The 27,855-nt window shown below is 43.8% G+C and overlaps 2 protein-coding genes across 3 annotated transcripts in view; one reads left to right on the forward strand and one right to left on the reverse strand.

Moving 5' to 3' along the window:
* dync2li1 (dynein, cytoplasmic 2, light intermediate chain 1) overlaps positions 1 to 11,582 on the reverse strand; it is a 37,419-nt gene extending 25,837 nt beyond the window's left edge. For both annotated transcript variants that reach the window (XM_048536134.2, XM_048536135.2), the window contains exons 1-5: positions 11,478 to 11,582; positions 10,325 to 10,442; positions 7,976 to 8,010; positions 7,443 to 7,512; positions 3,314 to 3,402 (exon numbers count right to left, since the gene is read on the reverse strand). In XM_048536134.2, coding sequence (XP_048392091.1) covers positions 3,314 to 3,402; positions 7,443 to 7,512; positions 7,976 to 8,010; positions 10,325 to 10,442; positions 11,478 to 11,491 — 326 coding nt within the window. In that variant the 5' untranslated portion in view covers positions 11,492 to 11,582. The remainder of the gene's footprint in view (positions 1 to 3,313; positions 3,403 to 7,442; positions 7,513 to 7,975; positions 8,011 to 10,324; positions 10,443 to 11,477) is intronic.
* Positions 11,583 to 18,961: 7,379 nt separating this feature from the next.
* LOC125455231 (tetratricopeptide repeat protein 7A-like) overlaps positions 18,962 to 27,855 on the forward strand; it is a 314,850-nt gene continuing 305,956 nt past the window's right edge. Inside the window, exon 1 of the mRNA XM_059648618.1 lies at positions 18,962 to 19,089. Within this exon, the coding sequence (XP_059504601.1) occupies positions 18,963 to 19,089 (127 nt within the window). The 5' untranslated portion in view covers position 18,962. The remainder of the gene's footprint in view (positions 19,090 to 27,855) is intronic.

The following is a 27,855-nucleotide window of genomic DNA, read 5'->3' on the forward strand; positions in this document are numbered from 1 at the left end:
TGTTCATATCCAAATCATTTATATGAATGATGAAAAGCAGTAGGCCCAGCACTGTAGCACAGCACTGATCACAGGCCTCCAGTCTGAAAAGTAACCCTGCACCAGCACACTGTCTAATACCATCAAGCCAGTTCTGTATCCACCTACGCGGTTATCTCTCTCTACTCCGTGTGATCTAACCTTGCTAACTTGTCCACCATGAGGAACCTTGTCGAATGGCTTACTGAAGTCCATATCGATCACATCCACCACTCTGCCCTCATCAAACCTCTTTGAGATTTTTTGAAGAAGTAACAATCAAGTTAGTAAGACACAGTTTCCCACACACAAAGCAATGTTGACTATCCCTTATCAGTCCTTGCCTTTCCAAATACATGTAAATTCTGTCCCTCAGGATTCCCTACAACTTGCCCACCACCGATGTCAGGTTCACAGGTCTATAGTTTTCTGGCTTTTCCTTACCACCTTTCTTAAATTGTGGCACCACTTTAACTAGCCTCCAGCCTTCTAGCTTCTTGCCTGTGGCTATCAATGATACAAATATTTCAGCAAGGGGCCCAGTAATCACTTCCATTGGTCCTGGAGATTTATCCATCTTTATGCATTTTAAGATGCCCAGCACATCTTCCTTTGTAATTTGGACATTTTTCAAGATGTTACTATTTTTTACATATCCTTCTCCATGGTATACACGGATGAAAAATGCTGTGGTTCCACACATTGGCAGCTTTGCTGATCTTTAAAGGGGTCCGATGCTCTCCCTAGTTACCCTTTTGTCCTTGATGTATTTGTAGAATCCCTATGGATTCTCCTTAATCCTTTTTGACAAAGCTATCTCATGTTCCCTTTTTGCCCTCCTGATTTCCCTCAAGTATACTTCTACTGCCTTTATACTCTTCTAGGGATTCACTTGATCTCTCCTGTCCCTACCCGACACACCATATGCCTCCTTTTTTCAAACCCAAACCTCAATTTTCTCTAGTCATCCAGCATTCCCTACTACTACCGGCCTTGTCCTTCACCCTAAGAGGAACATAAAGTCTCTGGACTTTTGTTATCTCATTTTTGAAGGCTTCCCATTTTTAGGCCATCCCTTTATCTGTGAACATCTGCCCCCAATCAACATTTGAAAATTCTTGCCTAACAACATCAAAATTGGCCTTCTTCTAATTTAGAACTTCAACTTTTAGACCCTCTCTATCCTTTTTCAATTCTATTAGTTTTAAAATAGTTATATGGTGTCTGGACTCAAAGTGCTCCCCAACTGAGAACTTAATCACCTGTGCTGCTTTATATCCCAAGAGTAGATCAGGTTTTGCACCTTCTCTAATAGGTACTTCTACATACTGAATCAGAACTTTTTTTTGCACACACTTAATAAATTCCTCTCAACTGAAGATCTTATTACTATGGCAGCCCCAGTCTACATTGGAAAGATAAAATCCCCTAATATAACCACACTATTATTCTTACAGATAACTGAGATCTCCTTACAAGCTTATTTCTCAATTTCCCACTGACCACTGGTCTATAGTACTGTCACAAAGAGGTGATCATTCGTATCTTATTTCTCAGTTTCACCCAAAAAACTTCCCTAAATATTCCCAGGAATTTCCTAAGTAAAAGGCATAACGTTTTCTCTAATCACAAATGCCACTCCCCCTCCCCTCCCCTCACATAGAGGTCTGAAATTTCTGAAGAAGGATCTTGAACCAAAACGTCAACTTTCCTCCTCCTCCTCTGATGCTGCCTGGCCTGCTGTGTTCCTCCAACTCCATACTTTGTTATTTCCAAAACAGCACACTTGCTTGAGAAGGGGATAGCCACAGGAGATTCCTGCACTACCTGGGTCCCTCTCCTACCTTTCCTAGAGGTCACCCATCTGCATGACTGTATCTTTGGATTATCTTCATCCCTGCAACGGCCACCCATCACACCTGCTAGCTGCTGTAAATTTCTCATTGTCTCTAATTGCCGCTCCAACCGATCCATGTGATCTGATGAGATTTGTAACCAAACACATTCCCCACTGGCATTATCACCAGTTACACTGAAACCCTCCCTAATCTCTGACGTCCAACAGGAAGAGCACATCACTCTATTTAAAAGCTTTCTTTGCACCTTAACAATCTACAGACCCTACTACTAACTGTTCTAAAAACACTGCTCAAGGAGAACTTATTACCTATGTTTTTTATATTTTTAAAATTTAATCAAGAGACAGATCTCAATAAAAACATATAATCAAAAAAGAACTCACTCACTATTGTAGATTTACGAAATAAAGTAAGGTTACACTTTAAAACTAGCTACTTAACTGCTCACCTGCTGTGAGCTCCCCCACACAGGTTTCTCCAAGGTCAGCCATGAATTTTGCTGTTTGTTTATTTTTTCTTACAACTAACTCCAATGTCCAGAGGTACTTGAAACCAAACTAGAAAGGCAGTTAGCTGCGCAGATTACTGCTCCATTTGAATTAATTCCTATATGGTGACTACTTCTGTCTCTCTTCCTCCTTTTTAAAGTGCCTTTGTTTCGAGCTTATTCCTCCCGAAGTTCAAAAACAATACAACGGTTTATAATACAGTAACTACCGCTCCTAGAATTCGAGGAAATCAGTTCCAACACCCAAGATACCTCAAAAAAAACAGCTGTTACAGACAATTTTTTTTCCCATCCTCCATCTCAGATTGCCCAGAATCCATGAAAAGATGACGCTGATTAGTCAGCAAGCAAACCCTTGATTGAACGATGCAGCAGGGAATAGTTAACTGCTAAGGCTTTGTTTAGATTCAAATTGATTCTAAGGCATTGCCACAAGGAATGCACACAAAAACAGTTCTCCTCCAAACTTTAGTTTGATTGAAACAGGCACAATTTATGGAATTTATCCTTCATTTGCAAGGAGTACATCTATGGTACTTTCCCCATAGGGTTAGGGTTAGGCCTTGGCCAGTTACACTCAAACTGCCAGGTTTGAATTTAAACAAGGGTCTGGCAATCAATGTCCCATGGTGCATTCTCCATGGCAATGTTTCCATCAATCTGAGTCAACTGATCCCTAATTGATCACACTTGCTAATTAACCAGCACTGTCCAGTCACATTGTATAAATTGTTGGTTTCTTTAAGATTTGGTATTCTTGTGACTCTATCCTGATGAGAGCAAGATGACAAACTTCAAATGCACATCTTTTCTCAGTGGTACTCAAGGATAAATGATTGCAACAAGGATATTCTTGTAAAAACTGAATTTTGTTTTGCTTTCTAATGTTTTAAAGCAGTATTTAACTCAGAACCAAACAAATACAAACCTTATGCTGTCAATGGTAATTGGAATCTGAGCAAGATCAGATAATGATGTTCCACCACCTAGTTCCCAAAAATGAGCAATGTCCTTTGGCTGCAAAACAAGTTTTTAGTACAAAGAAAATTAACAGTTTCATATCAGCATACAAAATCCTAAACTGATTGTTATCCATTACTTCAATTATATTATCATTTCATTTCATAAAAATTATGTGGTGCCAAATCAACAATTATTTTAAAATTGGACATATGGTCACTTGTAGCACTTGGGATAACACAGTGTGGAGGTGGTGGAACACAGCAGGCCAGGCAGCAGAGGAGAAGGAAAGTTGATGTTTTGGGTTGGGACCCATCTTCAGAAATCTCCAGCTCCACACTGTGTTGTCTCTAATTCCAGTATCAGCATTTCTAAGTACACCTGAAACACTGACCTCTACATCGCCGAGGCCAAACGCCAACTCTCTGACACCACCTCCTACCGCCCCTTCAATCATGACCCCACCCCTGAGCACCAAACTATCATCTCCAACACCATTCATGACCTCATCACCTCAGGGGACCTCCCACCCACTGCCTCCAACCTCATTGTTCCCCAACCCTGCACGGCCCGTTTTTATCTCCTTCCCAAAATCCACAAACCTGCCTGCCCTGGTCGACCCATTGTCTCAGCCTGTTCCTGCCCCACCGAACTCATCTCCACCTATCTGGACTCCATTTTCTCCCCTTTGGTCCAGGAACTCCCCACCTACGTCCGTGACACCACCCACACCCTCCACCTCCTCCAGAACTTCCAATTCCCTGGCCCCCAACACCTCATTTTCACCATGGACGTCCAGTCCCTATATACATGTATTCCGCATGCAAATGGCCTCAAGGCCCTCCGCTTTTTCCTGTCCCGCAGGCCCGACCAGTTCCCCTCCACCAGCACCCTCATCTGCCTAGCCGAACCCGTCCTCACCCTCAACAACTTCTCTTTCGATTCCTTCCACTTCCTACAGAGAAAGGGGGTGGCCATGGGTACCCGCATGGGCCCCAGCTATGCCTGCCTCTTTGTAGGTTACGTGGAACAGTCCCTCTTCCGCACCTACACAGGGCCCAAACCCCACTTCTTCCTCCGTTACATTGATGACTGTATCGGCGCCGCCGCTTGCTCCCCAGAGGAGCTCGAACAGTTCATCCACTTCACCAACACCTTCCACCCCAACATTCAGTTCACCTGGGCCATCTCCAGCACATCCCTCACCTTCCTGGACCTCTCAGTCTCCATCTCAGGCAACCAGCTTGTAACTGATGTCCATTTCAAGCCCACTAACTCCCACAGCTACCTAGAATACACCTCCTCCCACCCACCCTCTGGCAAAAATTCCATCCCCTATTCCCAATTCCTCCGCCTCCGCCGCATCTGCTCCCACGATGAGGCTTTCCACTCCCGCACATCCCAGATGTCCAAGTTCTTCAAGGACCGCAACTTTCCCCCCCACATTGGTCGAGAACGCCCTTGACCGCGTCTCCCGCATTTCCTGCCACACACCCGTCACAGCCCGCCCTCGCCACAACCGCCCAAAGAGGATCCCCCTCGTTCTCACACACCAACCCACCAACCTCCGGATACAACGCATCATCCTCCGACACTTCCGCCATCTACAATCCAACCCCACCACACAAGACATTTTTCCATCCCCACCCTTGTCTGCTTTCCGGAGAGACCATTCTCTCCATGACTCCCTTGTTCGCTCCACACTCCCCTCCAACCCCACCACACCCGGCACCTTCCCCTGCCACCGCAGGAAATGCTACACTTGCCCCCATACCTCCTCCCTCACCCCTATCCCAGGCCCCAAGATGACTTTCCATATTAAGCAGAGGTTCACCTGCACATCTGCCAATGTGGTAACTGTATCCATTGTACCCGGTGTGGCTTCCTCGACACTGGTGAAACCAAGCGGAGGCTTGGAGACCGCTTTGCAGAACACCTCCGCTCGGTTCGCAATAAACAACTGCATCTCCCAGTCGCGAACCATTTCCACTCCCCCTCCCATTCTTTAGATGACATGTCCATCATGGGCCTCCTGCAGTGCCACAATGATGCCACCCGAAGGTTGCAGGAACAGCAATCATATTCCGCTTGGGAACCCTGCAGCCCAATGGTATCAATGTGGACTTCACCAGCTTCAAAACCTCCCCTACCCCCACTGCACCACGCAACCAGCCCAGCTCTTCCCCTCCACCCACTGCATCCCAAAACCAGTCCAGCCTTTCTCTGCCTCCCTAACCTGTTCTTCCTCTCACCCCAAGCCGCACCTCCATCTCCTACCTACTATCCTCATCCCACCTCCTTGACCTGTCCGTCTTCCCTAGACTGACCTATCCCCTCCCTACCTCCCCACCTATACTCTCCTCTCCACCTATCTTCTTTTCTCTCTATCTTCGGTCCGCCTCCCCCTCTCTCCCTATTTATTCCAGAACCCTCACCCCATTCCCCTCTCTAATGAAGGGTCTAGGCCCGAAACGTCAGCTTTTGTGCTCCTGAGATGCTGCTGGGCCTGCTGTGTTCATCCAGCCTCACATTTTATTATCTTGGATTCTCCAGCATCTGCAGTTCCCATTATCACCTGAAACACTTGCACAGTTTCATCAAATGCTACCAGTAGGTGGCATCAGCGTACTACACTTTTCAGTAAAATAAAGTACTGGATAACGCGCTACATTCCCAATTTTTCACAGTCATGTTTTGTATCAGGCCCTTATCAGAAGTCAGTTCTTCAAACCCTCGTATCAATCTACATTCAAAATGTTCACCCATAATCATTTCAGATTTCCAGCATGCCTTTATGTTGATTGCATAATTGCTTATTATGTCAATGCCCTCCAGTGGCATAAAATTAGTAGTATTGATCAAGCAATTATCACCAGAAATTGAGTTACGTTTTACTTTTAAGACTGAACCAAAAGAAAAAAAATGAATTTAAGTTGCAATACAGTCATAGAGTCACACAGCACAGAAACATCTCTCTGGCCAACCAGTCCCTGCCTAACAAAATCACAAACTAAGCTAAAGATAACACAGTGTGGAACTGGAGGAACACACCAGGCCAGGCAGGATCAGAGTAGTGGGAAAGTTGACGTTTCGGGTGTGGACCCTTCTTCAGAAATGGGAAGGGGGAAAAGGAACTCAAATAAATAGAGGAGGGGTGGAGCTGGGGAAGGTAGATGGAACAGTGATAGGTGAGTGCAGCTAGGGAGTGGTGAGGATTGGTCAGTGAGGAGGGAGACACGATGGACAGGTTGTGTCAGGTCAAGGAAGGAGGGTTGCTCATGGTATGAGACTGGGGGTGGGGAGATTTTGAAACTGGTAAAATGATTTTATATTGGACTTTATATAACAGATATGTCAGGTTATAAAGAGATGTCATTTTTGTTAAGGATCACATATGAACATCACTTGTATTATACAAGTCTTGAATACAATGTAGGTGACTTCAAGTTAAAAACACTATCCAAATTAAGTGGGATATTATTAAAGGATTTTAATGCATTTATCAAAAAGAAATGCTTGACCTGGCAACATGTGGAAGAATACATAGATCAGTAATAATTTTTTGTTACTTTTTGTTTGGAGTTCTAAACCAGTTATAAAGAGTTAAAAGGCCTAAATGAAAGTATATCAGTTTCAAGATCCTCAACACTGGTTTCCTTTGGAATACAATATCCCATGACATTGACAATTACAGAAGGTATATTCAACATTCTCCATATGGTTACTATAGAAAATGCCATCTTCAATAAGGCGTATCTTTAGAAGAGTATGGTTCCCAGATAGGTAGCTATGCAAACCCATTTACAACCTCATCCACAACTTGAGCTACAAATCTTCTCAAAAACTTTGAAACCATTTAAACAATAATCTGCCTCACAATAAGAGAGTTACATCCTATTACAATTACTCAGATTACTTTGTCTTCTGATCACTTTCTATTGATTTCTCATTATCGGTCAAGTTAGTAGGGTAGACAAATGTCAGCCTTAGTTTCTTTGAGTGAAGGAACTTGGCATCAAAAGTTGACTCGAGGCAACAACAGCTGTTGCCTTCCGGAATCAAATTAATCTGCTTTAACAAAACTTGCCAGTACATACAGTATTATGTCCTTTTGCTCTTCTTCCAAAAGTATATTCCAAAGCTAAGGTAGGCTTCGGGATTTCATCCCTGTAAAGGTAAATTCATGGCAAGCGTTATAATAATTTATTTGATATTGTCACACTAACACTATCAAGTTTTTATTGTTGCTCTGGACTTGTATCTAACAGTATAAAAATAAAAATAAAGCCAAATCAAACAGAGAGCTGGGGCAGGGTTTTGAGTCCAAAATGGGAGCTAGAACAGGGACAGATAGGCATGACATTTTCAAATACCAGCCACTGTGCCGGTTCCCTGTGATTGTCCCAATTTCTGGTCATTTTCCTAACTGACAATTTCCCCACATCAATTGAGAATCAATCATCCACTGCTTCAAAAGCCATTGTTTAGAGTGTCCAGACATAAAGGGGAAAAATCACCAAGCTTTCAATAGTTAAGGTGCAGTAGGTCCAAATTCACATTCTAGGACTGGAGACAATGTGCTCAGCTGCTTTGTGACTCAGTCCTCTGGATTTCAGAAATTAACACATACCTGTCAAGAAATCGAAGTATAATTGTAGTTTTTCCCTGTAAATTAATGCAAAATGGTAAGAATTTCATTTTTTACATGTACATTTTTTTAAACAAGCCAACTTAAACATTACTCAGAATCAAAAACAGAGTTAACGTTTCGGGTCCAGCGACCCCACCTCAGAAGTGATGGTGGCTGGGAAAACATCAGTTCTTATGCAGAAAATAGGGTGGTGGGTGGGATAGGAGTAAACGATAGGATAGAGCCCAAAGAGAGAGAAAGACAGTTGGACAGACGAAGGAGTGGTCAGAGATAATGGGAACTGCAGATGCTGGAGAAACTGAGGTAACAAAGTGTGGAGCTGGATGAACACAGCTGCCAAGCAGCATCTTAGGAGCATGAAAGCTGATGTTTCGGGCCTAGACCCTTCATCATCATGATCTCGGAAGAAGGGTCTCGGCCCGAAACGTCAGCTTTTGTGCTCCTAAGATGCTGCTTGGCCTGATGTGTTCATCCTGCTCCACACTTTGTTATCTTGGACAGACAAAGCAGCTGCTAACCAGCAGGCTGGGAGGGTGAACAGTTGTTAATGGGGACTGTTAGGGACTAAAAACAGGGGGTGTGTAGTGGCACGCTATGTGGTATCAAGGCCTGGTGTGTGGGGTGGGGGCTGGGACATGGGAGTGTTTAGGCCCTAAAATTATTGAACTCAATATTGAGTCCAGAGGGTTGTACGGTCCCGAGGCAGAAAATGAAGTTTTATTCCTCCAGCTTGTGCTGGGCTTCACTGGAACACTGTAGCAAGCCGGAGACAGAGATGTTGGCCAGGGAGCAAGGTGGTGCATTGAAGTGGCAGGCAACAGGTAGTTCAGGGTCCTTTTTGCGAGCAAAACGTAGATGTTCTGCGAAGCAGTCGCCAAGTCTACGCTTTGTTTCCCCAATGTAGAGGAGACCACTTTGAGAGCAGCGAATGCAATAGACTAGATTCTTGGAAGTGCAGGTTAAGTGTTGCTTCACCTGGAAGGGATGCTCAGGAACAATTTGCTCTAAGAATAATTTATGAAGCAGAATTTGCTGAAAATCAGTTTACAAAATAAACATGTAAATATTATCGAAATGAATTCCAGATGCTGTAAATCAGAAACAAAAACAGAAATTTCTGCAAAAGCTCAGCAGGTCTGCAGCCTCTGTGGAAAGAAATCAGAGTTAATGTTTCACATTGATTGACCCTTCCTCAGAACTGATGGTAGTCCCGAAAATGTTGGTTTATATATAGAAGTTAGGGTGGGGATAGAGCCCAAAGAAAGAACAGTTGGACAGACAAAGGAATGGATAATGATCTGGCTATGAGGGTGAGTAGATTAATGGGGACTGTTAGTGGCTAACAATGGCTACGTGACAATAAGGCCTAGTGTGCGGGTGTTGGGGTAGGGACATGGGAGAGCTCAAGCCCTACAGTTGTTAAACTCGACATTGAATCCAGAAGGCTACAGGGTCCCCAAACAGAAAGTGATGTGCTGTTCTTCCAGCTTGCACTGAGCTTCGCTGGAGCGCTGCAAACCACTCCCGCACACCAGACCTTGAAAAGCAGAAAGGCTGATACTTTCCATTGACAAATCTAATGGCAAGGTAAATAAGATACAGATATCACAGGGTTGATCTATTATTCAGAGAAGATACTGTATCTTATTTACCTCGCCATTAGATTTGTCAATGGAAAGTATCAGCCTTTCTGCTTTTCAAGATGTGGCGTCAGGTGGGGGGGGTGGTTTACAGCGCTCCAGCGAAGCTCAGTGCAAGCTGGAAGAACAGTACATCACTTTCTGTTTGAGGACCCTGCAGCCTTCTGGACTCAAATGTCAAGTTTAACAACTGTAGGGCTTGAGCTCTCCCATGTCCCTACCCCAACACTCACACACTAGGCCTTAACAGTAAAGACTGCCCTCAACAGGGGACAAAACACCATGTTTGAAGAAAATTCAGAAATAAAATCAATGCCAATTTATACCTTAGGCCAAGCAAATTAACAGATTAAAAACAGCAATAAAATAAACTGCTAAACAGCATTTTGAAACCAAAGTTACATGGAAAATGAAGCAGCATCCCTGACTGAGATTTGGATGGATGCAACCATCAATCTGTCTCCAGTAAGTAACTGACCCGTTGAATTTTCCTTTCAATTTGTGGAAAAATGGTTTTCATTCAGCAGCCGTTCATTAGAACTGCAGAGTGGGATTTGCATTTTCTGCAATGCTACATACTAATGCTATTAGAATTCACTCCTGCAATTCTACAAGTTTTTTTTGGAGGGGGAAGGTTTGAAGACATATTACAAACACAGTTTTTTTGAAAGTAATCCTAGCCACTTACCCCACTTTTATTTCCCAAAAAGAATACAGATCTTTCCTTGACTTCCAGGTCTTCTTCATTTTCCTTCTCCTCGTTTTTCTTTGAAACTTGAGCCACAGCTATATCCCAGAGAGTGTCACTGTAGTTGAAAAGGACATCAAGAATATTTAAAAAAACAAGAGAAATTGACATACCAAATCATTTTATCTTCTGGCACAATTAAAGCAAATTATTTCAATGCACCAATCATTGAAAAAAATTATGCTACCAAAACTTAATTTAACAGACTCTTGAAAATGAATTTCTTATCCAAGATGAGTATGTTTTTTCAGTGGTTTCAAATGATGACAAATTTGCTTGTACTGTCAATACTTATTATTATTCAAATATTTTGGAGGCTATTTACTTTGCAAAATGCTCTGACCATTATTTAGAAAATGGCTAACATTTGACTCTGCATATAATGCTTCCACTTTAAGAAACACTCATTCAAAGGCAAGATAATCCAGTTTAAAAAAAAATTAGGACTGTTCACATTTCAGTAGAGAAAGTCAAGGAAGGATGTTTTAACGTGACTGCCCGAATAGACGGCAAAATGCCAACACGCCATTGAAAGAGCAGTTTTTTGATTTATTGACCAACATTTTAGCAGACAACCAAAATCCCCAAACAACATCACCTATTTATCTACTTTTGGCTCTGATTTAGTGACTATATTTCAACACAATTCAATGATTGCTGGTCCATTGCTTTAATTTACATTTCAAGAAGTGAAGTTCAAGATACCTCTATCTACTCCCCATAAGTGCTCAGATTTTAGAAGGTATTAACAGAAAAAATACGGAAGGATACCGGTAACGAGGGATATTAGCAAGGAACTATTCGAGGATAAAGAGGGAAGGCCATCGGATTAGTCGGAAAATTTTCCAGAGTGTTGTTAATGACGACAGGCCACAACCGAGGCCAGGTAATTGTTAGGAATGTAAGAGAATGGGAATGAAGAGGCACTGGGATGGAGAAGGTCTATGGCGCCCAATCAAGCAATGAGCTCAGGTTCCTCCTCCTATTGAACACTCCGCATCCAACATCCCCCATAGGGGCCGTGACGGTTGTGCCTCCCTAACATTCCCTCGCCAAGGGCAACAACTCAGCGACGGCCACAAACGATCTTCACCTAGGCCGGGGCATCACTTTAACCCAAGAATCCGACTCCCTCAAATCACACGCCGCCCAGGCCCCGTTGCCGGGGAAACGGTGCTTGAAGGCGCGGCGTCCCAACGTGACGATGTGCGTCTTCGATGACGTCGAACGTACCTTCCATGCCGGTGTATTCTGGGATTTGATGTTCACCAAATCATTTGCACTAAATTAAAAACCGATAGCCTACAATCTCCAAAAAGTTCTGGAGATCACAGCAGATCAGGCAGCACTCATGGAGAGGAAGCAAGCTAACGTAGATGACTCTTCATCAGAGCTGGTGAAGTTTGGAAGGGACAACATTTATGCGATAGTGATGTCGGGGGGTGGGGGAGAGAGATGTGGAGTGCTGGGGGAGAAAGCGTGTTGACGAATTCAGATGAATTGATCGGAAAGTGAGAATGACAGAACACTGGTGTGTCCAACAGTCAGACTTAAAAGGACAGACAGTCCCACTGGCGTGGGGGGACAGGAGAGAAGGTGACAGAGAGTGTAAAGGTAAAAGAAAGAGAAGGAATGGGTTCACAGTTTGAAGGTGATGAACTCAACATTGAGCCAGAAGGTTGTAAAGTGCCTAGTTTTAAAATGAGATGTTGCTCACTCAGTATTTAATTGTGATTCGCTGGGTAAGATGATCCAGCCGAAGCTCCTCTGCTCTGCATGTTCTTTTTCTTTTTTTTTCTTTCCCCTTAGCCGTGAGGTGAACCCTGGAGCAGCAAGTCCCCAGAGCAGCGCACGAGAATCCTGCCCCGGAAAAGTGTGGGCTGCGAGTCCTGGGCAGAGACCAGCGTGGGGGAGGCATTCCTGGAACTTACATTGGAGCAGCTGAGTTCTAGTATTGAGTGGACTGGAGGCTCAGAGTGGAGAAGGGATGGCTGTTGGACTGGGATTTGGCGCAGGTGGTCAGACCACGTGCAGCAGTCCTGTGTTGAGTTGCACAATGTAATATTTACTTGAAAAATTTTTTAACCTGTCTTTGTAAAGTAACACAACAACTTTTTATAGAGATAATGGGAACTGCAGATGCTGGAGAATTCCAAGATAATAAAATGTGAGGCTGGATGAACACAGCAGGCCAAGCAGCATCTCAGGAGCACAAAAGCTGACGTTTCGGGCCTAGACCCTTCATCAACTTTTTATTCCTCTTTTGTATCCAAGATTTGCACCTACGTACTTGTACCTAAGTTGGTGCCATAAGTGGCAGACACTGTAAAAGCTTTTCACTGTACTTCTACAATGGACTACACATGACAGTAAAGGATATTCTATTATATTCTATTCATTGCAGCATGCTGAAGACAGACAGTTGGGCATGGGAGCAGGATGCTGCGTTAAAATGACTGGCTACGGGAAGGTTGGGGTCATGCTTCCGCATTGACTGGAGATATTCTGCAAAATGGTCATCTAGTCTGAGTTTGGTTTCTCCAATGTAGAGTGGGCTACATTGGATGCAGCAAATATAATACACAAGATTGGAGGAGATACAAGTGAAGTGCTCATTCACCGAGAAAGACATTTAAGCCCTTGGATGGTGAGTGGGGAGGAGGTAAAGGAACAGGTTTTGCACTTTCTGTGGTTACATGGAAGGCAATTGGTGTTGGTGGTCAAGGAACAGACTACGGTGTCCCAAAGGAAATGATCCCTGCAAAATGCAAACGGAGGAGTGAGTGGAAGATGTGTTTGGTGGTAGCGTTCTGTTGGAGTTGCCCGAAATGGTGAAGAATGATCCTCTGAATGCAGAGGCTGGTGGAATGAAAATTGAGAACAAGAGGTTCTGATCATGCTGTTGCGAATGATGGGAGGTGCAAGGGCGGATGCATAGGTGAAAGGTCAGATGCGGTTGAGGGCCCTGTCAACCAAAGTGAGTGGGAAACCATGGTTACGGAACAAGGAAGCCATGTCAGCAGTGCGGCTTTGGAAGGTGGCGTCATTCCAAACAGATATGTTGTAGGCAAAGGAACTGGGAAAATGGAATGAAATCATTGCAGAATGTGGGTGGAAAGAGTTGTAGTGAAGATACCTGTGGGAGTCAGTGGCTGTGTAGCGGATGGCAGTGGACAGTTTATTCCCTGACAGACAGGTTTCTGGTTGTGAATTACATGCCATTTCTAGCATGCACATTTGAGCCATTTAATAAGCTTGACTACTTATCTGAAATTAGTTGTTGGTGTACCTATCAAGACATTCAGGATTGTGCATCAAGTATTGCTCAACCACAAAATTGCATTCACTGGGAAACATTTGCGTTTGCAACCACAGATTGTTTGAATCTATTCTCACTCTGCGTATTGCTCAAACAGCCTCTGTATGCAAAACTCAAAACAAACCCTTAATTGTTAGTTGTAATTCCATGATGGGGAACATTTGCTGAACAATCTTGGGATTGTTAATAGCTACACTAACAATCCTTTGGAGATAACCAGACACATTCATAAAATGAGATAACACAGTGTGAAGCTGGATGAACACAGCAGGCCAAGCAGCATCAGAGGAGCGGGAAAGTTTGATGTTTTGGGTTGGCTTGGCCTGCTGTGTTCGTCCAGCTCCGCACTTTGTTATCTTGGACAGAGCCAGCATGGGTTTACGAAGGGCAAATCATGTTTAGCAAATCTATTGGTGTATTTTGAGGATGTAACTGTAGAATAGAAAGGGAGAACTAGTAGAAGCAATATGTTTGCATTTTCAAAAGGCCTTTGATAAAGTCCGACATGCAATCCTAATGAGCAAAATTAAAGCATGTTATTGGGGGTAATTGGTCTATTGGTCTGTGGAATAGTAACAGTGGGGATGGATTAAAGCCGCTTTGGCAGATATTGTATAGATTGAGAATTGATTGATAGACAGGAAACATAAATGTGAATAAATGCGTCCTTTTCTGAGTTGCAGGCAGTGACAGCTGGGTTACCACAAGTATCAGTGCTTGGGCCACAGCTATTCATGATAAGTCTGTAAATGTCAGGAGTGTGATGGAGTACTCCATACTTGCCTGGATAGGTGCAGCTCAAGAAAGTTGACACTAACCAGGCCAAACAGCCCACTTGATTAGTACCTCATCCATAAAATTTATTTACCCCCACGCTGATGCTCAGTAGCAGCAGTATATTCAATCTGCAAGATGCACTGCAGAAATTTATGAAGGCTTCTTCAAAAGCACACTCTAAAACCAAAAATCAGCCATGATCATATTGAATTGTGGGCCAGACTCAACAGGTTGAATGGCCTACTCCTGTTCCTATTCACCAAGGTTCCTTAGAAAATTCCACTACCATTTCCATTCAGATGGACAACAGCAGTAAATAAAAGGTACCACCACCACCTGCAAGTTCGTCTCTAAGCTGTTTATCATCCTGACATAGAAATATATTGTGAATTCTTTGTTGTCACTAGGTCAACATCCTGGAACATAACACCTGTTAATATACTTTATTTCCATGGGCTGGTAGTTTACCTTATGTTAATCATTTGTTTAATCATCTATGTGAATCACATTGCTCTGGGCAATGAACATAGAGCAGGAACCCAAGATATCAGAGCAGGCACCTCTCTCTTATTTCCCCTCGCCACCAACTTCAGCTTGAGGTCACCTGTTAATCTATTTCATGCTGATGATCATTAGTTAGCTCTTACCTTACATTTGTATTGATAAAATGGTACAAAATGCTGCCCCATTGACTTAGAAATATGAACATGGAACTCTGAATCAGGAAACGGCAGCATTTCTAAAGATTGCTTAATATGTTTTTTTAAAGAGACAAACATAAACAATATCTGCCAAAGCGGCTTTAATCCATGCCCACCGTTACTATTCCACGGAATTCTACTGTTATTCTGAAAAATATCACGTATTAAAGGTTCTAATTCTCTCAGTCCTCTTTTGTGAAGGAAATACTTTACTGAAGTCTCATAACTGATTTCCTATGAACCCAAGCACTTTTACAAACATGATAAAAATCAAAAGAACTGCGGATGCTGTAAATCAGGAACAGTCTCAGGAATAGCGATAATGGGAACTGCAGATGCTGGAGAATCCAAGATAATAAAGTGTGAGGCTGGATGAACACTGCAGCCCAAGCAGCATCTCTGGAGCACAAAAGCTGACGTTTCGGGCCTAGACCCTTCATCAGAGAGGCTCTCTGATGAAGGGTCTAGGCCCGAAACGTCAGCTTTTGTGCTCCTGAGATGCTGCTTGGCCTGCTGTGTTCATCCAGCTTCACATTTTATTATCTTACAATCTCAGGAATGACCACCAGACCCGAAACATTAACTCTGTTTTTAACTTCATAGATGCTGCCAGATCTGTTGAGGTTTTCAAGCAACTTTGTTTTTATACTTTTGCAAACATGTTTTTCTAATTTCATCCTAAATGATCATTTCTTAACATGCTTGTGCCACTAGCAATACTTGATTACAATGGATGTATCTGGCCCTCTTCTGCCACTCACCTCACTCAACCTTTTGCATGACAGCTATTAACTTCGAGATTATTAGCATATGAATGCATATAATTGAAGTACAGAAGGACTTAAAAGATTCTCCAGCTCTCATTTTTCGATGTCCATCTTGTGGGTTGTTTTTATTTATTGTTATTAATTATGATTATTTTGCCCTACCGTTCAATTGCTCCAACTGAGATGCTGCTTGCCTGCTGTGTTCATCCAGCTTCACACTTTGTTATCTTAGATTCTCCAGCATCTGCAGTTCTCATTAAACTCTCGTTTAAGAGAGTTTGGTTAGGTGAGTCAGACGGGATGGAGCTTTGGTCCCGTCTAGAACTGGCCATGGAGGTGTGTGCGCTGTCAATAAAGTGTTCCTGTTGAGATTTGCTATTTGACTACCTAGTATATACTTTCTGGTTTTGCACGGAGCACTAACATATCAATTACTATTTTGATTGTCTTCAATTTATCTGCAGACTATGTGCCCTGATGATGTAAAAATGTTTTCTTACTCTACAGGTCACATTACCCATTGTATGTTACACTGCTTGTCAAGTAGCTGAGCATGTCAGAGACTCATATACCTGTGTAGCATCACCATGCACTTCTGCATGTTAGGTACTTCATATGTAACAAATAGACATGCAGTCAATCACAACTGTGTGTTCACATCAGCACCACAGTATTATGCCGTACATTTTCTTTTTGATGCAAACCTTGCCAACTTTCAGATAATCTTATAAATGCTGCACTCCACATGAAGGCTAACCAAAGCTTGGCAGTCTTTTAAATAACTGTTTGTGCCTGCTTTTTGCAATTATTGAATTTGAATAACTACATTTCTGTGCTCATACAGCTTCTAGCTTTTTAGCATTAGAAAGTACTCAAATTTATTCTGCTTAGTTAAAGAGGGTGACCTTTCAATATTAAAATCCTGCCCATTCACTTCAGCCATCAGTGTTCTTCTGCATCCTCCTGCTGTCATTGACAGTAAATTAATGCTGTCAAAAAACCTATGTAAATGTTTTCGATTCCTCCAAACAGGCTATTTATGAATACAGTGAAAAGCTGGCACTATGATAGACATTACTGGAGTGCTACGAGTCATATCCTTCCGATTTGGACTCATTCGTCCCTGGTGTATATCTCCTGCTGTCCATACAATTTCCTGTCTAAATCAGGGGTTTGCTTTTGATTCCATATTCATGTACTTTTTTATTCGCTTCTTCATTCAATGTCACCATAATACTGGTTGATTACTCTTCTTCATAACTTCTGCTCAAATATTCTTTTTTCTTTTCTAATCCCACTGTGTTTGTCTTTCACCACTGAATACTTATGTTTGGTCTTAGGGATGACTCTTCTTTCCAGTCCAATCTTTCCAGCTCCTCTGATGCCGCCTGGCCTGATAGCACCACTACAAGCCCTCCTTCTTTCCACAACGTATAATCATGCCATTTCAACTTCTCCTTGGCTATTTCCTTCAATGCTTCCACAATCTTCACTTACTCCTCAAGGTGCTGGTTTCTGATCTTGTCCTTCCTCATCACTCCACAAATCCATCGCGGCACCCAGATCTGATCAACATACAATTGTTATGTTTCTCATTGTTGTCCAAGTTTGAGCACAAAACAAACTATGGTGGTGTATGTCTCCTCAGCTCATGAAAAACAACATGAAACAGGTGATGGGATTTCTTAAATAAAATCATTAAAATCATTACTCCACCTACAGGCTATGGACAGCAGTGGTTCAAGAAGGCGGCTCACCACCATCTTTGCTAAGGCAGCCTTAGATGGGCAATAAATCATACCCCAGCCAGTAACACCCACATCCCACAAGTGAATTAAAAAAACGACAAACATTTATGAAAAGTGACACCGTTTATCCAATAGTTTCAAGATTAATAAAACTGAGTTTGCTTTGATGAGGCACGATTTCAGTCTCTAATTACCATGAATACAAAATGTATTTCTGATAATGATATTTCACAATATTACATTCACAACATATATCTCAACCAAGCAGTTTTATATTTAACTATATTTATGTGTATCATGTACAGACAAGATGGTTAAGAAGGTGTTTGTCATGCTTGCCTTCACTACTCAGTCCTTTGGGTATAAGAATTAGGACATTACGTTGAGGTTGTACTGAATGTTGGTGAGGCCTCTTCTGGAATACAATGACCAATTCTGGTTGCCCAGTTATAGGAAGGATATTATCAAACTGTAGAGGGTTCAGAAGAGAATTACCAAGATGTTGCTGGGTGTGGAAGATTTCAGTAATAAGGAAAGGCTGGCTAGCCTAGGACTTTTTTCACTGGCGTGTAGGAGGTTGAGAGATGACCTGATAGAAGTTTATAAAATAGTAAGAGGTATAGTTAGAGTTGATGGTAGCTGTCTATCCCTAAGATGGGGAATTTCAAGACTAGGGGTCACATTTTTAAGGTGGGAGGAGAGAGATTTTAAAAAGACATGAGACAATTTTTTAAAAAAGAGGGTGGTTCTCTTGTGGAATGAACTTCCTGAGGAAGTGGTGGATGCGGGTACAAATACAATGTTTAAAAGACATTTAGGTGCATGTATGAATAAAAAAGGTTTGGAGGGATATGGGCCAGGAGCAGGGAGATGGAACTAGTTCAGTTTGGGATTATGTTACGGTTGGACTGAAGGGACTGTTTCTGTGCTGTTTGACTCCATCACTCGATTACTAGCATTTGTATTTGGAAAACTAAATAATTTTAACTTGATGGCAGATAACTTGTGAATCATAGGAGATTTAACATTTGCATAGTAAGAGGGTTAAAGAAACTGGTCTGTTTTACGGATGTTTTGTCAGTACTTTCCTTTTTTCTTAAGAGAAAACTTTGGGACATGTCTCAAACTTTGCCTTCAGTCTGTTACTTTAAAGCTGGTGGAAAACTACAACTCCCAGCGTGCTCTGTGTTAGCACGCAGGCGCAGTGGCTATTTGTGTGGTATTTTGGCTGCAGTTCCTTTTTTTAAAAAAGTGCCATAAACTGCAATGGCTTCCAGGATGTCATTTTCACAGTACAAATTAGAAGCAGAAATAGAAAAATGCAGAGGAGAATGTCAATGGGACAAAGTTCAAAACCTCGTGAAGCAACTGCCTCCCAAAACTTCGGAAAACGGTAGGTTTTACGAGATCCAAGAGTATTCAGAGCAGTTTCGACCTAAGATGCATGTTTTAAAGATCTATTTACATCTTTAAAAGTTGATTCAAAGATGAAGTCAGAGTTGCGAAAGCATCATTTTGGATGATCCATGTGAAGATGGATCTGCAGTTCTGAAATTAGCGCTGTGAAGCTTATGTATTGATTTGCAGAAACTGTGACATTGTTATTTCCCAGAATAAAGACACTTTGGACTTTCTCACCTTCCGCTTTAACTGTACCATGTCTAAAGATACAAACCACAGTGACGTGTGGCACTTCTGTTTGCCATTGAGTTTTCTTCATAATTACTTACACAGAAGGTTTTCACCTTTCGGATTTTTAACGCTTTTCTTAAACCATGTTGGAATGAATAAGGTTGCAGCCGTATTCCAGCTGTCAGTGGGGCCTCTTGTAAATATTTATAATCTGCGTGAACTGTATTTCGTTTTACGTTGATGCAACATGTTGCGTCTGTTGGAAATGTGAAATAAAATCAGAAGCTGTGAGCAATACTCCGATCAGGCGGCAGGGTTAAAGGGACCAGATTTTCATGGAGTGGGCAGGACTCCCTGGATATTTAAAAATGCTGCGCAGCACCCAAATGCAGATTTGCTGCAGTTATTTCTGACGAATCCCATTTTTGCCAGCAGAGGTATGCGGGTGAGGAGAGTTGGTCAGTCGGACTGGCAGGAATCTTGTAGTCAGTAGGGCCATCTGAATTTGATGCTGAGTTCAAATAGACCCCTTTTTGACTGCGCTGAAGACCTTAACGAGCAGTGTGGCAATCGTGAATTGAGAGTTGGGTATATACCCTTGAATGACCCATTTTAAATACATTCTGTTTAAATGTGAACTTGCTGAAACTGTCAATGGCAGTAAAAAAAATTATAAACATTTACAAGAGTCCCACTGACAGCTAGAATACGGCTGCAACCTTATTCATTCCAACATGGATTAAGAAAAACATTGATTTTCAGCTCAAATAGTATAGGTTGGAAACAATACTGCATCACACAACCAGCCCAGCTCCATCCCCTCCCCCCACTGCATCCCAAAACCAGCCCAGCCTGTCTCCGCCTCCCTAACCTGTTCTTCCTCTCACCCATCCCTTCCTCCCACCTCAAGCCGCACCTCCATTTCCTACCTACTAACCTCATCCCACTCCTTGACCTGTCCGTCTTCCCTGGACTGACCTCTTCCCCTCCCTACCTCCCCAACTATACTCTCCTCTTCACCTATCTTCTTTTCTCTCCCATCTTTGGTCCGCCTACCCCTCTCTCCGTATTTATTCCAGAACCCTCTCCCCATCCCCCTCTCTGATGAAGGGTCTAGGCCCGAAACGTCAGCTTTTGTGCTCCTGAGATGCTGCTTGGCCTGCTGTCTTCATCCAGCTTCACACTTTGTTATCTGCTTCTGGTGGAACAGCTTTGGGAGAGTTCTTCATTGACATTTCCCCAAGAGCTATTATTGTGTCACTGAGTGTTCGTTTGGCTTATTTTCAAAAGTTACTGCTATCTCTAGGAGACTGAGTTCACAGTTTGCTTGGAAGTTCAAAGTTAAGAACATAAGAACTAGGAGCAGGAGCAGGCAGTTCAAACCCTTGAGTCTGCTCTGCCATTTAATAAATCATGGCTGATCTTTCAGCTTCTGCCCACACTCCATTAACCCCTCAACCTCTTACTATTTAAAAATCTGTCTATCTGCTTATATTTACTCAATGTTCTGGCATCCGCTGAAGTCTTGGGTTTGGAAATTCTACAGGTTCACAACACTTTGAGCGGAGTAATTTCTCCTCATCTCTGTTTTACATCTGCTACCCCTTATCCTAAAACTATAACCACACATTCAAAGTACTATTAAAGGATTAGCTGTCTTTGATGTGGGGATCTAATGGAAGTTTTTAATTTTGTAAAAGAATTGCACTTGAAATTTGAAAGCATTAAGTGTTTCCTTGGGTGGATGATTTTTCACTATCAAATGTGAATGAGTGACAGCTGTATTTGACTGTTAGAAGTCTCTTTTTTTCACCTCGTATCAGTTGCACCAATTGCCTTGATTTCCAAGAAACCAAACACAAGAGAAACTTATAGATGATGTCCTCCTGGAATCAGAGTGGTGTAGGGCTAAATTAGGGATAAGTAATATGGTACAGCAATGACAAAGCACAGAGAGCGATATCAGGATGTTTAAGCGTTGGTTATGTACCTAATTTAAGATTTTGTCAGTGAGCCACCTGCTGTTTGGTATTTGCTGTTCAAGCTAGATGACCAAACCAGTATGTCAAAATCCTGCATACAGTGTACATTATCATGGTTAGGATGTTTGTACCTATGGTGAGTTATTTGATGCCTTTGGTGTAACCAGTGATGTTGCTTCCCAACTCTTCAATTTTTGCATCTTTGCTGCATTGGCCCAGATTTTTCAAGCTGTGACAATCTCGTGGGAATTTTCACTCCATCCCTTTCTTTTACCAAAGCAAAGAGATGTGCATTTTGTCAAAAGATTCTGATCTGGGCTCCTTTAAAACATGGAGCTCTACTTTCATTTTGACAGTTCTTTCATCGTGCTGAATTGTCAGGAAAAAAAAATCAGACTCATAATCCTTTACAATCCATGTTAATTCTCTCTGATCAGCTGGAAATTTTCAAGGAGTTCACCTTTTCAATCCTTTATTATAAACTCCAGTAATTTCTTATACGATTGTCAGGCCAGTTTGTAATTTTCTAGCTTTCCCCTCAATTCCTTCCTAAACAATGAACACAATTCTCCAATTGAAAGGAATGTTTGCTAAACTACGAGAACTACAGAAGAAAAATCAAGAACTGCAGATGCTGGAGTCAGAGACAACATAGCAGGGAGCTGGGAAGTAAATAGAGAGGAGGGGTGGAGCTGGGGAAGGTAGGTGGGATGGTGATAGATGAATGCAGGTGGGAAGTGGTGAGGATTAGTCAGTGGGATGGGTGGGGTGGATAGGTGGGAGAGAAGATGGGCAGGTTGTGTTGGATCAACGTGGTGGGAGGAAGGATAAGTGGCGGTGGAATGGTGGTAGGTTGGATGTAGATAGGGCATAGTGGGGATTTGTTGGTGGGAAGGGTCGGATAGATAGGTGGGGAAGAAGATGGACAGGTTGTGTCAGGTCAATGATCTAGGGATGAGCGGGAGGGTTGGACGTGGGATGAGGCCAGGGGTGGGAGATTTTAAAGCTGGTGAATTCCATGTTAAGGCCATTGGGCTGTCGGCTCCTGAGGTGGAATATGAGGTGCTGCTCCTCCAGTTTGCGTGTGGTGTCATTGTGGCACTGGAGGAGGCCCAGGATGGACATGTTCCTGTAGAAGTGGGAGATGAGGAGTTAAAATGGTTGGCGACTGGAAGATGTTGTCATTTTTTGTGTACAGGGTGCAGATGCTTCACAAAATGTTCCCCAATTCCATGCTTGTTCTCGATGTAGAGGAGGCCACATTGGGAGCAATGGATATAATAGACCAAGTTGGAGGATGTACGGGTGAGACTCTGTCGGATATGAAATGTTTGCTTTGGGCCGTGGGTGGTGGTGAGAGGGAAGGTGTAGGGGCATGTGTATTACTTCCTGTGGTTACAGGGAAGGGTGCTTGGTGTGGTGGTGTAAGTGAGAAGTGTGGAGCGGATGACGGATTTGTGGTGATTTCTACATGACGGAGAGAGCAATATCTAAATTTGATCGTGGAGTTGGATTGTACGTAGTGGAAGTGGCGGAAGATTATACGTTGGATGCAGAGGTTGGTGGGGTGGTATGTGAGGACCAGGAGGATTCTGTCTTTATTTTTGTTGTTGGGGGGAGGGGATTTGAGGGCAGAAGTGCAGGAAATGCAAGAGATGCAGTCCAGAACTATATAACGGAACATCACAGCGCAGTACAGGCGCTTCAGCCCTCAATGTTGTGCCGACCTGTTAAACCAAACTGAAGCCCATCTAACCTACACTATTCCATATGTTTATCCAATGACCGTTCAAATGCCCGTAAAGTTGGCGAGTATACTACTGTTGCAGGCAGGGCATTCCACGCCCTTACTTCTCTGAGTAAAGAACCTACCTCTGACATCTGTCTTTTATCTATCACCCCTCAATTTAAAGTGATGTTCCCTCATGCTAGCCATCACCATCTGAGGAAAAAGGCTTTCACTGTCCACCCTATCTAATCCTCTGATCATCTTGTATATCTCTATTACGTCACCTCTTAACCTCCTCCTCTCTAATGAAAACAGCCTCAAGTCCTTCAGCCTTCCCTCATAAGCCCTTGCCTCCATACCAGGCAACATCTGGCAAATCTCCTCTGCACCCTTTCCAATGCTTCCACATCCTTCCTCTAACGCGGTGACCAGAACTGTATGCAATACTCCAAGTGCAGCCGCACCAAAGTTTTGTATAGCTGCAACATGACCTCATGGCTCTGAAAATCAATCCCACAACCAATAAAACCTAACACACTGCACACCTTCTGAACAACCCTATCAACCTTGGTGGCAACTTTCAGGGATATGTGGACATGGACACTGAGACCTCTCTGCTCATCCACACTCCCAAGAATCTTATCGTTAGCCCAGTACTCTGTATTCCTGTTACTTCTCCCAAAGTGAATCACCTCTCACTTTTCCACATTAAACTCCATTTGGTACATCTCAGCCCAGCTCTGCAGCTTATCTATGTCCCTCTGTAACCCGCAACATCTTTCTGCACGCTCCACAACTCCACTGACTTTAGTGTCATCTGCAAATTTACTAACCCATCCTTCTATGCCCTCTTCCAGATCATTTATAAAAATGACAAACAGCAGTGGCCCCAAAACAGATCCTTGTGGTACACCACGAGTAACTGAACTCCAGGACGAACATTTCCCATCAACCACCACCCTCTGCCTTCTTCCAACTAGCTAATTTCTGATCCAGGCCACTAAATCACCCTCAATTCCATGCCTCCATGTTTTCTGCAATAGCCTACCATGGGGAACCTTATCAAACACTTTACTGAAATCCGTATTCACCACATCAACTGCTTTACCCTCATCCACCTGTTTGGTCACCTTCTCAAAGAACTCAATAAGATTTGAGAGGCATGATGTACCCTTCACAAAACTGTGACTATCCCTAATCAAATTATTCCTTCCTAGATGATTATAAATCCTATCTCTTATACTCCTCTCCAACACTTTACCCACAACCGAAGTAAGGCTCACTGGTCTATAATTGCCAGAGTTGTCTCTACTCCCTTTCTTGAACATTCACTATCCTTCAGTCTTCTGGCACTATTCCTGTAGACAATGACGATATAAAGATCAAAGCCAAAGGCTCTGCAATCTCCTCCCTAGCTTCCCAGCGAACCCTAGGATAAATCTAATCCGGCCCAGGGGACTTATCTATTTTCACACTTTCCAGAATTGCTAACACCCGCTCCTTATGAACCTCGATCCCGTCTAGACATTCCACTCCCGCACATCCCAGATGTCCAAGTTCTTCAAGGACCGCAACTTTCCCCCCACAGTGATCGAGAACGCCCTTGACCGCGTCTCCCGTATTTCCCGCAACACATCCTTCACACCCCGCCCCCGCCACAACCGCCCAAAGAGGATCCCCCTCGTTCTCACACACCACCCCACCAACCTCCGGATACAACGCATCATCCTCCGACACTTCCGCCATCCACAATCCGACCCCACCACACAAGACAATTTTCCATCCCCACCCCTGTCTGCTTTCCGGAGAGACCACTCTCTCCGTGACTCCCTTGTTGCTCCACACTGCCCTCCAACCCCACCACACCCGGCACCTTCCCCTGCAACCGCAGGAGATGCTACACTTGCCCCCACACTTCCTCCCTCACCCCTATCCCAGGCCCCAAGATGACATTCCACATTAAGCAGATGTTCACCTGCACATCTGCCAATGTGGTATACTGCATCCACTGTACCCGGTGTGGTTTTCTCTACATTGGGGAAACCAAACGGAGGCTTGGGGACTGCTTTGCAGAACACCTCCGCTCGGTTCGCAACAAACAACTGCACCTCCCAGTCGCAAACCATTTCCACTCCCCCCTCCCATTCTTTAGATGACATGTCCATCATGGGCCTCCTGCAGTGCCACAATGATGCCACCCGAAGGTTGCAGGAACAGCAACTCATATTCCGCTTGGGAACCCTGCAGCCTAATGGTATCAATGTGGACTTCACCAGCTTCAAAATCTCCCCTTCCCCCACCGCATCCCTAAACCAGCCCAGTTCGTCCCCTCCCCCCACTGCACCACACAACCAGCCCAGCTCTTCCCCTCCACCCACTGCATCCCAAAACCAGTCCAACCTGTCTCTGCCTCCCTAACCTGTTCTTCCTCTCACCCATCCCTTCCTCCCACCCCAAGCCGCACCCCCATCTCCTACCTACTAACCTCATCCCACCTCCTTGACCTGTCCGTCTTCCCTGGACTGACCTATCCCCTCCCTACCTCCCCACCTATACTCTCTCCACCTATCTTCTTTACTCTCCATCTTCGGTCCGCCTCCCCCTCGCTCCCTATTTATTCCAGAACCCTCACCCCATCCCCCTCTCTGATGAAGGTTCTAGGCCCGAAACGTCAGCTTTTGTGCTCCTGAGATGCTGCTTGGCCTGCTGTGTTCATCCAGCCTCACATTTTATAGTCTAATAGCCTGTGTCTCAGTAGTCTCCTTGGCAACATTGTCTTTTTCCTGTGTGAATACTGACGAAAAATATTCATTTAGTGCTTCTGTTATCTCTTTGGACTCCCTGCACAACTTCCCACGACTGTCCTTGACTGGCCCTAATCTTAGTCTAGTCATTCTTTTATTCCTAACATACCTATAGAAAGTTTTAGGCTTTTCCTTGATCCTACCTGCCAAAGACTTCTTGCATCCCCTCCTGGCTCTTCTTAAGTCTGTTTAGGTCCTTCTTGGCTAACGTGTAACTCTCAAGCGCCTTAACTGAGCCCTCTCGCCTCATCTTTACATAAGCCTCCTTCTTCCACTTGACAAGAGATTCAACTTCTTTAGTAAACCACAGTTCTCTCGCTTGACCACTTCCTCCTTGCCTGACAGGTTCATACTTATCAAGGACATGCATTAGCTGTTCTTTGAACAAGTTCTACATTTCAATTGTGCCCAGCCCCAGCAGTTTCCTTCCCCATCCTAAGCGTCCTAAATCTTACCTAATGGCCTCATAATTGGCTTTCCCCCAGCTACAACTCTTGCCCTACAGTATATACCTATCCCTTTCCATCACTAAAGTAAAAGTAACTGAATTGTGGTCACTAACACCAAAGTGTCCACCTACCTCCAAATCTAACACCTGGCCTGTTTCATTACCCAGTACCAAATCCAATGTGGCCTCACCTCTTGTTGGCCTATCTACATAAATGTGTCAGGAAACCCTCCTGCACACATTGGACAAAAACTGACCCATCTAAAGTATTTGAACTATAGCATTTTCAGTCAATATTTAGAAAGTTAAAGTCCCTCATAGCAACTACCCTGTCACTTTCACTCCTCCTTTCCAGAATCATCTTTGCAATCCTTTCCTCTGTATTTCTGTAACTTTTCAGAAGCCTATAGAAAACTCCCAACAGGGTGACCTCTCCTTTCCTGTTTCTAATCTCAGCCCATACTACCTCAGTAGACAAGTCCTCATCAAACATCCTTTCTGCCACCGTAATACTGTCCTTTACTAACAATGCCACACCTCCCCGTCTTTTACCACCTTCCCTGATCATACTGAAACATTTAAACCTCAGAACCTGCAACAACCATTCCTGGCCCTGCCGTATCCATGTCTCTGAAATAGCCACAACATCAAAGTCCCAGGTACCAACCCATGCTGCAAGTTCACCCACCTTATTCGGGATGCTCCTGGCGTTGAAGTAGACACACTTCAAACCACCTTCCTGCCTGCCGGTACCCTCCTGTGACCTTGAAACCTTATTCATGACCTCACTACTCTCAACCTCCTGTACACTGGAGCTACAATTCAGGTTCCCATCCCCCTGCTGAATTAGTTTAAATCCTCCCAAAGAACATTAGCAAATATCCCCCTCCAGGATATTGGTGCCCCTCTGGTTCAGGTGTAGACCATCCCGTTTGTAGAGGCCCCATCTACCCCAAAATGAACCCCAATTATCCAGGTACCTGAATCCCTCCCTCCTGCACCATCCCTGTAGCCATGTGTTCAACTCTTCGCTCTCCCTATTCCTTGCTTCACTAGCACATGGCACAGGTAACAAACCAGAGATAACAACTCTGTTTTCTCTAGCTCTAAGCTTCCATCCTAGCTCCTTGGATTTCTGCTTTACATCCCCATCTCTTTTCCTACCTATGTTGTTGGTGCCCATGTGGACCACGACTTGGGGCTGCTCCCCCTCCCCCTTAAGGATCCCGAAAACACGATCCGAGACATCATGGACCGTGGCACATGGGAGGCAACACACCAACCGTGAGCCTCTCTCGTTCCCACAGAATCTCCTATCTGTACCCCTAATCATAGAGTCCCCAATGACAAATGCTCTCCTCCTCTCCCACCTTCCCTTCTGAGCAACAGGGACAGACTGTGTGCCAGGGACCTGTACCCCATGGCTTACCCCTGGTAAGTCTCCCCCCCCCCACCCCCCAACAGTATCCAAAATGGTGTACTTGTTATTGAGGGGAATGGCCGTAGGGGATCCCTGCACTGTCTGCCTGTTCCCTTTCTGTCCCCTGACTGTAACCCATCTACC

Source organism: Stegostoma tigrinum, chromosome 9 (assembly GCF_030684315.1).
Source record: "Stegostoma tigrinum isolate sSteTig4 chromosome 9, sSteTig4.hap1, whole genome shotgun sequence".
Classification (NCBI taxonomy): domain Eukaryota; kingdom Metazoa; phylum Chordata; class Chondrichthyes; order Orectolobiformes; family Stegostomatidae; genus Stegostoma; species Stegostoma tigrinum.